The 14,295-nt window shown below is 35.5% G+C and overlaps 1 protein-coding gene across 1 annotated transcript in view; it reads right to left on the bottom strand.

Moving 5' to 3' along the window:
- Positions 1 to 6,361, bottom strand: part of col28a1a (collagen, type XXVIII, alpha 1a) — a 47,166-nt gene extending 40,805 nt beyond the window's left edge. The window contains exons 1-5 of the mRNA XM_084378901.1: positions 6,274 to 6,361; positions 4,714 to 4,860; positions 2,336 to 2,901; positions 1,949 to 1,969; positions 1,689 to 1,748 (exon numbers count right to left, since the gene is read on the bottom strand). Coding sequence (XP_084235027.1) covers positions 1,689 to 1,748; positions 1,949 to 1,969; positions 2,336 to 2,901; positions 4,714 to 4,840 — 774 coding nt within the window. The 5' untranslated portion in view covers positions 4,841 to 4,860; positions 6,274 to 6,361. The remainder of the gene's footprint in view (positions 1 to 1,688; positions 1,749 to 1,948; positions 1,970 to 2,335; positions 2,902 to 4,713; positions 4,861 to 6,273) is intronic.
- Positions 6,362 to 14,295: the final 7,934 nt, after the last annotated feature.

Consider the following 14,295-nt stretch of genomic DNA (forward strand, 5'->3'; position numbering starts at 1 on the left):
GAAACAGCCCTTTCAGCTGGCCCACCTGCTACACTTGCATTGTGGGAAACATTTCCTGCTCTTTCACATCTTTTCCCCGTAGTGCTTTGAATGCAGGCCAGACGCACCTGCTTGTGTAGGCCACCAGCCCGGGTGCTGAGACGGGGAGAATCCCCAGCTATTCAGGAATAACAAACCACTGTGTGAGGCTTACTGGGCTATGTGTGGCTGAGGAAGAGACTGTCAACATGTAAGCTGGTACAGAAGTAGTGTCACATTACCTAAAAGTCTGCAAAAACTTTTATCAGAAAGTTTAGAAAAGTTTACTGATAGATGGTTATCTTGTTCAATTACAGCCTGACCAGTAAATGATACTGGGCTGTTAGGTGATTGGTTGGCCAAACTTCTGGTTATAGCTAATAGTTTTTTGTGCAGCTATTGCCAGGTAGGTACGTCTATAGGTATGATCATCTATTGCGATATGAGTACATTTAGGTGAACAAGATATTCGTCATAGAGGTTTCACCGATAACGGACTGACAATAACCATGATATTTAAAAAATGAAATATTGTGTTAATAATAAACATATGATTATATCATGTAAATAATTTAGTCTCCAATCTCTTCAGTTGTTTCTGTTTCTTTCCGTTCTCGCTTTGTTTATAGTAGGTGGTGGTAATGCACCTTAACACTAGTTGCCAACCACCATACAACGGAAAAAGAAGAAGAAAGCTGCAGTAACAGTAAACTGTTAGCTAGCTAGTGTCTGACATGGATCTGGAGTGTGGCTGCTACTCATTGATTTACTACTGCTGTACATCATCCTGTCGAAGTGATAGACATTTACTGGATGGTTACATCGACTCTCTCGCCACCTCCCCACACTCCAAATGATAATGAATGTTCTTCATATGACATAAACAGACAGAACACACAATAAACAAAGTTAAGATACGTTTTCTATATATAATGAGATAATATAGTCTATATATAATGAGATAATATAGTTATTCTTTTGGCCACAATAATCATCCACTGAAAATTTGATACTGTGACAGCACTAATTCATAATGTTGGTAAGTGTTGGTAATTTTATTTTCAAGACAATAATGAGACCTACTGTTGATCTAGTGCCACCATTGGGTCAAAAATTCCTGATTATGATTTATCAATCCATCCAGGGGTGAGCTCCAGAGGGGTGAAAGTGACACTTGAGTGACACAAGTGGCACAATTAATTATATATATCAAATGAAAGCTCGTAATCAGCTCTGTCTACTGACAAAATGGCTAATTTACCAACCTTTCAACCATACCGGCCTACCTAACTTCCATCCGACATATCCACAGATCTTCCTACCAGGCAACCTACTTAACCACCTACCTTCCAACCTTCCTAACTAGCTACCTTCCTACCAACCTATAGATCTATGTTTATATCCATCCATCCATCCATTGACTAGTAGTGATTCTTTAGTCATCCACGTACACACGTACATTAGCAAATAGTGTCTGCTCTGGTTGGCTCATTCACTGGAAATTAACAACAAAATTGCAGGCAATACATTTGCTGTGAAAAACAATACAATAAGATAGTTCAGTATTGATGTGCACAAAGAAAGGAGTCTAACACTTATTGTTACAGATGTTAACACAGCTGGTTAAGAAGTAGTACAAGATGATTTCAAATATACTGAAAAAAACTCACTGGACTTCCAGGGTGACCCCTCTCTCCTCTCTCACACAGACAGGTCTTTGGCTGTGGGCACTGAAATAAAGACAGAGGAAAAGAGCAAAATATAAACCAAATAATCAACAGTGTGCTTATGCATAAAGCAAACAAGAGCTGGCAGAAACAAAGAATAAAAATGTTTGCTATTTTGCCTAGATTTTCTAGAACAGTATCAAAGTACAACATAAAATAACACAGAAAATGATCATGAAAATAATCAGTCTCCTAGTACTTACCCCAGTCTTGACAATTATGTTCTGAGAGAAAAAAGACAGACAGAGAGTTAGTCATGGTCCAATTCTGCAGAACTCATCAACGCCGACCTACACAGAAACTACAGCCCCACCGATACTTGATTTCTGGGGTCGATGCCCATAACGAAGTAAAAATTCCGGTTTTGATATATCAGCTGAAATAAAGACATTTCTTGCAAATGTGGACATCAAACACTTGTGACAAAGATTTGTAAAGGAGGCAGGATATTTTATAAACTTTGCCTAAAACTGTAAACTCAGTGGGAATTTAATAATTAAATACTATCCCAAGCATATTTTTCTGCTTTCTCATCATGAATGCTAGTAGATTTGTAGCACTGATGCAACCCTGACACAAACATATCTGACCAGTTCACTGAAGAGCTTGTCATCCAGATGGCTGTCGGTGAGGCTGAGGACATGCTGCTGTGGGGGGGCACTGGCAATGGATCGTAGTTTTGCACCCATGGGATCATCCTTGGGCGGGTTCGACAACCTGATGGTGAACACCCTGATGTTGTGCTGTTTGGCCTCAGCAGCAGCCATCACAGCACTGGGGCTGCGTGGGTGGTCATTTCCAACCGTCATCAACAGTGCCACCCTCAGGCTGCTTGGGGACGTCTCGTGGCTGAACACCTTGGTGGCGTTGGTGATGGCGTAAGAGGAGTAGGTGCCATGGCCGATGAAGGTCATGGAGGCCACCCGGCTCTGGAAGACGTCCAAGTCCTGCCAGTCTCTGAAGTTGTGCTCCACTGACACGGTGCTGCTGTACTGCAGTGCAGCCAGGCGCAGCCGCAGCCGCCAGCCGGTCGAGTGGAGCTGCATGAGCTTAGTGCTGAAGCGCAGGATGAAGTCCTTCTGTCGCTCAAACAGCAGAGATTTGGCTTTCTCTGAGCTGTCTACAATGAACATGATCTCGACCGGGCAGATCAGGGCTGTACAGGAAGCAAAACACAGCAGGCTTACATTCCAATAACCATAAAGACAGGCTTCAAGCAGTTGGTGCAGTGGTTTATTGTAACGTCCATAACCAACTTCTGTCAGAATATCTGCTTATTGTTGGTATTGGCATGTAAACTTAAAGCAGCTACAAGGAACTTTTACGCACCACCTCCTGTCATAAAAATCTTCATCTGGCTAGCGTCTGCATTTGTAATAGTATTCTTCTTTTTTAAACACAGCTGTTTGCATGTTGCATGGTAATGAGGTAATGTAAGATGACAATAACATTCCCTAATAATATTATGTCATCATAATAATGAGTGAAAAACAGGGAGATATAAACTAGCTCAGTAAGAAGACCATCATTAAATATTAAGTAATAAGTCAGTTGTTTGGCTGCTGTCTGGCAAGCTATACAGCAGTATCCCCAGCAATGCCTCCAGACTCCTCAATTCATCCTCAGCACTCTGCTATAAAACCTTTTTGTTTGTTTTTTTGAAATCCCACCCGGTGACAGACATTTAGAATAACTGTGAAGAAATATCAAATCCTCTCACTAATGTTTAATTTACTTATGTAGGTCATATAGAGGCATCAGTATAAAACTGGGACTGTTTCATAACCAGTTAAAGGTTCCTTGAAAGTTTAAGATGAGCAACAATTTGCAGCACAAATTAACTTAACTTTACTTTTAATTTGTACAAATTAGAGGATTCAAATATAGAACTGTATTGTTTACATTGTTCAATTGATACTGCTCACAAGCAAGATTAAATAGACAAAAAGACACAAAGAGACAGCTGACTGCTTGTTGAATCAGGGTACTTATTGCTGTTAACTGCATCTTTACAAAGCTTGCGATTGCCACCACAGTATCAAATCTAATCAATCAAATCAAATGTATTGTCACATACACACAATCACACACTGTGCATCATACAGTGAAATCCATGCTCTGTATTTAAAGGTCCAGTGTGTAGGAAATAGGGACACAGTGGAACACAATAGTCACAGTTATGTTTTTATTGGTGTATAATCTTAAACTACGAATCATTGTGTTTTCGTTATCTTAGAACTAGCCTTTTAGAGGGACTGGGTCCTCTTCCACATAGTCTGCCATGTTTCTACTGTAGCCCAGAATTGACAAACCAAACACTGGCTCTAGAGAGGGGTTTTCTTGGTCATGTTTTAGTGGCCACCGTAGGGGAGGTTGAGACAAGGTATATTTAGTTGGTTGCAATCTGTAACCACATAACTTGTGTTAGGAGCAGTGGGCAGACACTGTGCGGGCCCTGGGACCAACTCCAGTTTCAAGCCAATGTCAAGGGTGTTGACAGAAAAATGAACCTGGGATATGTTTTTTGATTCCCAATGTTGATGGTCGACACATCCAGATCACCCAGAGGAAACCAACGCAAACATGGGCATAATATACAAACTCATAACTCATATGAAACGGTCTTCTGTGTGTTAACCACTGAGCCACCATGCTACCCTAACAGTACTTGAGATTAAGCATGATTATTATTTAACTGTCATAAGAGCCACGGAATGACAATTGATAAAATATTTTTTGTCCCAAGCAGTGTAAACTCTGCTGTCAATCATTGTGTTCCTATAAACTAACAAATACTCCTTTAAATCCTGTAAAGATCGTTTCTATTTGACTGAACACAATTACATTTTTGTTGTAATAACATGGTTAAAGAAATGATGTATATGAATCACTTAGAAATCATTTCACTTAACCTCAGACAAGGTGAGACAAAGCATAGATACATTTCATGACTATTTAAAACACTTACTTTTGGCCTCATTAATGATGATCTGGTTATCATCTTTCTGTCCTTTCCTCCTTCTCTTCTGGCATCTGGTTGGGCTTGACAGGGCCAAGGTAAGGATCAAAACCTTTAGGAGCCACCACGTACTCATTTTTCAGTCCAGCTGCTCAGCTTGGAAATTATAGAGAAGATTAAAGTGGCATGAGAGTTAAGTAATGCTTTTGTGAGACTTAATAATGGACAGCATTAGTCATTTGCAGCCCTCATGCATCACTTCAACCCAAATGCAGTGAAAGCTGCAATGATTTTACATCAACACCAGAGGGAGACAACAGTGCAATGGCTGCTCACAGAGGACACAGTTTAATTCCCTCATCACAGTATGATGATGTTGGGCAGCTCAGCAATCCGCTCCCTTACATCACTTATAATCAAAGTGCCTGTTTATTGGTATCACTTTTACCCATACTTCTACTGCTTCACCGTGTTTTTACCAACTACTACTACTGCTGCACTTATTACTGTATACTACTGCTAATAAAGGTTTTGGTATGATGAATGCACCTGATACATCTATTGCTGCAACTACAATCAATATGGGGGTCAGTAGATAAGGACTAAGCTTTCATTTCTTGGGGGAACTGTTCCTTTTAAACTGTGATAATTCTTCCATTAATAATTCTGGTTTTGTGTCAGGTAATTGTGGCCAATGTTGTACTGTAAGTCAATAGGCAGGAGTGATTTATGGCAGTATTGTATTCTATAGGATTTTTTGTACTTTGATTTGTCAGATGTATAATCTGATGTATAAGCCAAATACAAATAATCCTTTTTTGTGGTTACTTTAGCCAGACATTGGTTTTATGCCACTGTATATAATCATATGATAAAAGTTACATATAACTTATTAAAGGATTCTATTCATATCACCCATTACTAATCCCTAGCCTACTACCCCCACTGCTACTGCAAATAGGACTGATAATATTATCACTACATCTACTACTAATTTCTACTACTATTACAGTAAAAACTACTACTAATGGTATTATGTGTCATTTTGATTATTGTTCTGCTGCTGCCACTGAAATATTTCCACTACAGCACTACAGCATAACTACAGCTACTCCTGCTGTACTCACATTTGTAGTTATAGGCCTACCCATGTATGAAATTTGCTACACAAATCAATTGGTCTTGCTTTGCTGCTGCTACTGGTGCCACAAAAACTATTACCGCCAGTGTAATTAATCACTTGCAGACATGATAAATCTGCTATACTACTACTACCACTACTACAACTAATAATAATAATAATAATAATAATAATAGTAAGAAGAAGAAGAAGAAGAAGAAGAAGAAGAAAAGCCTGTATCTAAAAAATAATAGTGAATGTTATCTCTGACAAATAAACTTTGAATGAAACCATTAAACATTAATTAGTAATTCGTTTCTGGATATATTTGACCTCTACAGCATATTCTTATTCAGTAAATTCTGCAACTGAAAGATACATTAAAATACATCACAGGACTTTTTATCACTGGCAGTTTGACTAAATACTGTTTGCCTTTAGACACGTACCTCTGTGTTAACAAAATAAGAGCTCCAGTTTAATCCATCAGTGAGCTGAACAGGCGCTGCGGTGCTCTGTTTTCAGGATGGTTTCTCCACAGACGCAGGGAAAGTAAAAGCTCTCCAGTTAGACCTGCAGCCGCTCACAGCACACCGGTGACAAGTCACCCACATAACAACAACTCACACTTCCTGCTATTCCCTTCACAATAAAACTTTACTTGCAAAAAAAGGATTGGAAGAGGAACAGCATTGTGATTTTTTTCCGATTTTACAGTTGAAGTTGTCTTTCATATTTAATGTCATAATTTTATTATATAATTTGGAGATAATATTCGAATTACTATTTTTAGCTCTGCACACTTTTTTATGTGACAGATTATATGACAAATGTTCTGCTTTTAAATTGAAGGCAAAGCAATTTTTACTAATTACTGATTCTGCTTAAGTGACTGGAAATACTCCACTATTACCCAGAAACTAAACTAAACCAAGCTGAACTATGAACTCCAGTCAGTGATCACCAAACAAAATCAATACTTGATACTTGTAACTCTATTTTAATAATGCAAGCAGTTTTACACTGCTTGCATTATTTTTTACTCTGCTCACAAGATGAATTCTTCTTGAATATGATGTTTCACTTTAGAAAAAGCACCAATGCAATAATGCAAAATTACTCCCTAGCATGTGATTCCCTGCAATCAAAATATACAGAAGAAAAAGCTAATTGTAAAAGAAGTAAGTAGCTTAAAAATAATTACTAATCATTATTTTAGAATGTTCTAATGTTATGTTATTTAAATGATCATCAGTAGCACATTAAAGGTGCAATACGCAATAATTGGTTGCAAACAAAAAGGGGGCAGTATATCACCGCTAACTAGAAGAAAGGACTGGTTAGCATACTAACTTCAGTAGACAGCTCTGCAACACAATACATTGAAATCTTTGACATATCTTCAAAAGACAAATTTAATCACTTCCTGTTAATTATTTTAGTTAATTTTAAAATTAAAATTCTTACATATTGTACCTTTAATGTGTAAGCAGCATAATAAATGCATTTCAAATGCTGGTTTTATAAGCAAACTGTTAAATGATCTTGCCCCTTCTTATATGACTTAAAAAAAACTCCTGCCCACAGACCACGGTGTCAGAGACCTGAGAGCTTCTGCCCTGAGATCCAAGAGTGTTATGTTCTCTATAGCTGCAGTGTTGACTGCTAAGTGTGTCACTTCCTGTCACAACAAAAGAGAAAACAAGTATAAAAAGAAGAAAAATACTAACCTCCTCACCTACTTTCAGTAAAACTACAGGGGTTGATGTCAACATGTCAAGGATATTGCAACTATCTTCCACTGGGAAGAAAAACTAAGGCAAAATGTAAGCAATATACAGCTCATGAGCCAACAAGTTGAATACAAAACGAAAGTGCATACTAAAAATGACTTATGGGGTGAGGAAGACAGAACATGGAGGTAGAAGTAGGCCAGTATCTCGGGTTAGACGGAAATATGGTTCATACAAGGAGGGCGAGGGGGAGAGAAAAAGGGAAATTTCAGATGTATTAAACCTAATTTTCATGGAGTAGTATGCTGAGTGGCAACCTGAGAATGTTGAGGAGATGAGAGAAACTATACCCGTCGGTGTGAGAAACTTCTATTAGTTGCTCCCATAATTCATAGAGACAAGCTCAGATAAGGCCTCATGCTTGGTTCCTAACATAAATCACTGATACGTCTGACACATGCCACTGCTCTCCCTGCAAAAAGCAAACCAATCATTTAGTAAATATAACCTGGAGTCTTGGAGAAAACATTCCTTCAAAGAACCTCTCTTTATACAGCCCATCAGTTTGCTACAGCTGACCTCATCCACTCTTAACCACTTTCGACATAATAAGTGTCCATCTTCTATTCTGACAGATTAAACGGTTGGTAGGCTAAGGTGGGTTTACAACCATGATTTGTTAATTGTGACCTTAAAGCTACAATAGGACATCTGGTCAAAGACTTATTTTGGTAGAGAAAGAACTTCAAACTAAAAGTAAACCATTCGTTTAAGATGTTTTGCGGGGTAAATGTGTTTTTGTCAAATTTTCTTCTCATTACTCACTCCTTATCAATTACTGTAATACACAGTCAATATGCAATTGCTGAGGCTTCCTCTGCAAATACACGTCTCACTTAAATCTGCATGAAAAGATTTTTTGGTCACTAGAACACAGCGGAACAAGTTGTACACAAAGCACTGACGTATCATTATCATGTTATAAAATTGTTATGACTAACATGTTAGCAAACAGTTGATTACTTTTATATTAGCTGTTTCAAATCAATAAAAACAGTAAAGCCTATTTTAACTCTATTTGACTGTTATCTGCACATTTAATCATAAAGTAAATTCATGATTGAAATGGTTTAATGTGAAGAAATTGTTACACTAAGTAATGCCTGAAGATACAATATGTAACATGTCTGTATAACAATGTCTAAAAATGACAAAATCTTTTGTTTCTACATTATTCTAAATGTTTTCAACAATGTTTGAACAGAGAAATCCACAAGTTTACCCCAGGTAACAGTGGGTTTTATTTGGTCGCCTGTCGCAATAACTAAGAAGAGAGTCAGAGAGTGAGGAAGGAAGTCAGCAAATGTGACTAAATGTAACGTGAAGAAGTCAGTCAGATACATAGATTTTCCTCAGCAATGGTGGTTGTTTATAAATGAAGACAACAATTTTCCATTATACAGCCCAGTCTCGAGCCAACATATGTAACAGACCCATTGATCTGCTAGAGGACAGTTTGACGGTTTGCCTCGCTTGGGCACTAAAAGTACATATATTTATGAAGGTATTGTAGGGATACTGGGGCGGATCAGATGGATCATAGGACTTTTACGAAGGTAACCAGGGTTTGGGTCTTGTGTGAACCCAAAAGTGAATACTGACATTATTTTGAGGGGAAATGATGATCTTTTGCTAAACCTTACCAAGTAGTTTTGGTACCTTTATTTTGAAAATGTAACCGGAGTTGTATTTGTTGTTATTAAGTTGACCCCAGTATGAGCCTGTGTTGCTTTCATGGTGAGGCAAGGCCAAATGTGACAGTGACACTGTGGACCAATCGCATCCATTACACAGTTTGGCGTGATACAGGGTTGCATGATCCCACACTATTCCTCTTCTGTTTTGATTGAAAGACCCCTAGTGGCAGAAAATGCATACTGTGGTTTCAAATGTATTTTCACTCCACTTACTGGCTTGTTTCACCATGTGTAACATTAGAGTTCGTTGGTGGTGACTGGACTACTCTTTATGAAAGAGACAGCAGGACGGAGATGGATAATTTCTTGAGCAGTTTATTTAATATTCCTCCATAAGCATCTTCCCAACAACAACAACACAGTTCCTCATTGTAGGTCATTGTAACTGCTTGTAAGTATGCAAATGTAAATAGTTTACCATGTCAATAATTGTGTAAACATAAATATGTAAATAGTTGCAACACTACAAATACATTCCTAGCAAATTAAGTCAAACCTATGAATTGAATTTACTTCTCTACCTTACACACAATCCATATCCGCAGTTGAAATTATTCTATTATCATGAAAAAGTAAATGTTCAAACTTTCCAATATTTTGAGAAAGTTTTGGACCTTTGTCCGTTTGTCTTTTAAAGCGGCATTATGTAACTTTTTTTCACCATAAAATAACCGCTTTAAAATTATTTCGATGGTACGGTGTCTTGTAATAAGGTGAATGGCGTCCCACCCCTATCACTTGTATTTGCACTATGTAACTTGAGTGAGAGGGGAAATTCCTAATGCCATTGTTGATTCCCCCGAAAATGGCTTGTCTGGTGCTAAATCACCACTGTTACAAACAAAAATGAATACTGTCATTGTTCTCTTTTCACTTATTAAAATTGAGTCTTCTAAAAGCTTGGTAAATGTGTGAAACATGTCATGCATATATTGTGCATATAGAGTGTGTGGAGACAGCAGACCTGAGTGCATGATGCTGCTGGCTGTATGGGAAGAGACGGGTGGTAATGCTGTGGCACACTGTCTGCAGACAGCTCTGTGTTAAGACAACACAGCCAGGCGGCAACAACATCAATACCAGACTGGCAGTTTAGAGGGCACTTCCTGCCACAGGTCAACATATTTTGATAAGACCATCGGGCTTGTTACAGCACATAGCTGCACGCCCAGACACTTTTTGGACAGTGGCATGGCCATGTGAAACACTGCTAATGATGGGAATGTGAAATCTCCCACATGTACATGAGTAATAAAAAAAAACATTAACAAAGGAAATTATTAAGCTACTCTTAGAGATGAACTATAGAAGCCCATTTCCACCAATGTGATGGGAAAAAATATCCTGTAAGTCATTATATTGTGAAATTTTCGCATTACTTTTGGAAAGTTTCTCATTATTTGTGATATGAATACATTATTTTTGAGACATTATTGTGAAATACCAAGTCATTTTGAGATACTCGGTCATAATTTTTTAGATATGTCATCAATATTTTAAGATAAGTATGTCATATTGAAAGATTTTCTCATTATTTTAAGTAAGTCATTATCTTGGGATAATCAAGTCTTTACTTTGAAATAAGTAAGTCATTATTTTGTATAAGTAAGTCATTGTATTGAGACAATAAGTCATTATTTGGACATAAGTCATCATTTTAAGAAACTACAGTCATTTTGTTTTTTTAGATATTAGGTCATTATTTTGGAGTAAGTGAAAATAAGTAAATAAGTGAGCCAGTATTTTGTAATAAGTAAATCAATATTTTGAGATAAGTAAGTCATTATTTTGAGATAAGTAAGTCATTACATATAGACCATTCATCATTATTTTGAGATTGGGAGGTCTTATTTTGAGAAATTAAGTTATAATTTTGAGTTAGGTCATTATTTTGAGATGAATAAAACATTATTTTAAGACAAGTAAGTCATTTTTTGAGATAGGCAAGTCATTATTTTGAGATAAGTTAATCATTATTTTAAGTCATTACATATAGATACTATGTCATACTGAGGTAAGAAACATTCTTATTGTGAGATACTATTTCATTATTTCAGGAGTAAGTAAGTCATTACATAGAGATACTATGTAATTATTTTTGAAATGCTGTCATTATTTTGAGATACTGTCATTATTTTGAATTAAGTAAGCCATTACGTAGAGATACTATGTAATTATTTTTGAAATGCTGTCATTATTTTGAGATACTGTCATTATTTTGAATTAAGTAAGCCATTACATAGAGATACTATGTAATTATTTTTGAAATGCTGTCATTGTTTTGAGATACTGTCATTATTTTTGAATTAAGTAAGCCATTAAATAGAGATACTATGTAATTATTTTCGAAATGCTGTCATTATTTTGAGATATTGTCATTATTTTTGAATTAAGTAAGCCATTACATAGAGATACTATGTAATTATTTTCGAAATGCTGTCATTATTTTGAGATACTGTCATTATTTTGAATTAAGTAAGTTATTATTTTGTGTTAAGTAAGTCATTATTTTGAGATACTAAGTTATTATTTTGAGTAAATTGAGTCATTATTTTTGAGATACTAAATTATTAATTTGGGTTAGGTAATACATTATTTTGACATGAGTAAGTCATTATTGTTTTTAGATATTATGTTTTTTGCATTTTTTCCTTTCCTTTATTGTAAAAGGTCTGCAAAGTGAAAAAGCCCAAGACCCATGCTAAAGGGAGTTACTCTCTCCCACAGAAAACACTGCTCCTACACTGCCTGAAATGCCTGGTTTGGAGTTGAGCCTTTACTTCCGTAACTTATGTGCATTACTATGTAATAGGCATTATAAAAATATATATTTTATATATTTATTATAAAATATATACACTCCAGTCAGTCAGCAGACATACAGTTGCTACTGCTGAAGTGACGTTATTTTAATCACACTACCTTGCTCGGCATGACCCGCCCTACTGTGCCTCCGATTGGGTACATCCTGCCCATTATGTAACAATGCATGTTATTTTGAGATAAGTAAATCATTATTTTGAGATACAAGTCATTATTTTGAGGTATTACATATAGAGACTTACATTATTTTGAGATAAGTAAGTTATTATTTTGAAATAAGTTAATCATTATGTTGAGATAAGTATGTCATTTCATATAGATACTATGTCTTCAATTTGAGATAAGTAAGTCATTATTTGAGATAAGTAAATTTTGAGATTAATATAAGCAAGTCATTATATAAAGACACGAGATACATACAAAAGAGATACATATTTATTATTTTAAGATAGTAAGTCATTACACATAGATACTATGTCATTATTTTGAGATAAAAGTCATTGTGGTAATATAAGCAAGTCATTACATAAAGATATAATGTCATTATTTTGAGATAAGTAAGTCATTATTTTGAGATACATAACTCATAAACTTTAGCAAATCTCTCATTATAATGACCTACAGGATATTGTTTTTTTCATCATATTGGTAAAGATGTTATGTCATGATTTTGAGATAAGTAAGTCATTACATATAGATACTGTGTCATTATTTTGAACTAAGCAAGTCATTACATAAAGATGTTATTTCATGATTTTGAGATAAGTAAGTCATTATGTGTAGATACTATGTCATTATTTTGAGATAGGTAAGTCATTACATATAGATACTATGTCATGATTTTGAGATAAGTTAGTCATTACATATAGATACTATGTCATGATTTTGAGATACAAGTCATTGTGTTAATATAAGCAAGTCATTACATAAAGATATTATGTCATTACTTTGAGATAAGTAAGTCACTATTTTGGGATACATAACTCATAAACTTTAGAAAATCTCTCATTATAATGACCTACAGGATCTTTTTTTTCATCATATTGGTAAAGATGTTATGTCATGATTTTGAGATAAGTAAGTCATTACGTATAGATACTATGTCATGATTTTGAGATAAGTAAATCATTATGTATAGATACTATGTCATGATTTTGAGATAAGTAAGTCATTACGTATAGATACTGTCATGATTTTGAGATAAGTAAGTCATTACATATATACTATGTCATTATTTTGAGATAAGTAAATCATTACGTATAGATATTATGTCATGATTTTGAGATAAGTAATTCATTACATATATATAGTGTCATTATTTTGAGATAAGTTAGTCATTATTAGGAGATACATTTTTATTATTTTAAGATAGTAAGTCATTGCATATAGATACTATGTCATTATTTTGAGATACAAGTCATTGTGTTAATATAAGCAAGTCATTACATAAAGATACTATATCATGATTTTGAGATAAGTAAGTCATTACGTATAGATACTATGTCATGATTTTGAGACAAGTTAGTCATTACATATAGATAATGTCATTGTTTTGAGATAAGCAAGTCATAACATATAGATACTAGTCATTATTTTGAGATACGTAAGTCATTGTATTAATATAAGCAAGTCATTACATAAAGACATAATTATCCTGTATTCTTTCTATTTTAATTTAAAATTATTTTGTTTGTATGTTTTGTTTTTCTTTACTCATCATTATTATCATTTTATTCTATATTTACTATTTGTGTACTCATTTGGGTATGTTTGTTATATAATGAAAATAAATAAATAAATACTTTTTAAAAAAAATCTGAATTCTGGGCAGCTGTGACTAGCGGGTCATCCGGTAATCGGAGGGTCTGCTGGTTCAAATCCCTAGCTACCCTTGCTGCATATTGAAGTATCCTTAAGCAAGATACTGAACCTCAAATGTGCCAGTATTTCAAAACTTGTAATCTGGATCAGAATGAAATCTCCCTTTTCACAGTCAAGGATCAAAATGATCTCAGAGACTTTGTCTGTGACAGATTTGATCACGGTGATCCCGACGTTACCAGATAGGGATTTCCAGATCTCAACTCCACCCCCTGGATCTGAACAGGAAATAAAGCCATGGAGGACCGTTTCAGGAAAGGAGTCAGCTGTAGTACAA

This window comes from Pagrus pagrus (genome assembly GCF_965226575.1).
Source record: "Pagrus pagrus genome assembly, chromosome: 17".
Taxonomy (NCBI): Eukaryota; Metazoa; Chordata; class Actinopteri; order Spariformes; family Sparidae; genus Pagrus; species Pagrus pagrus.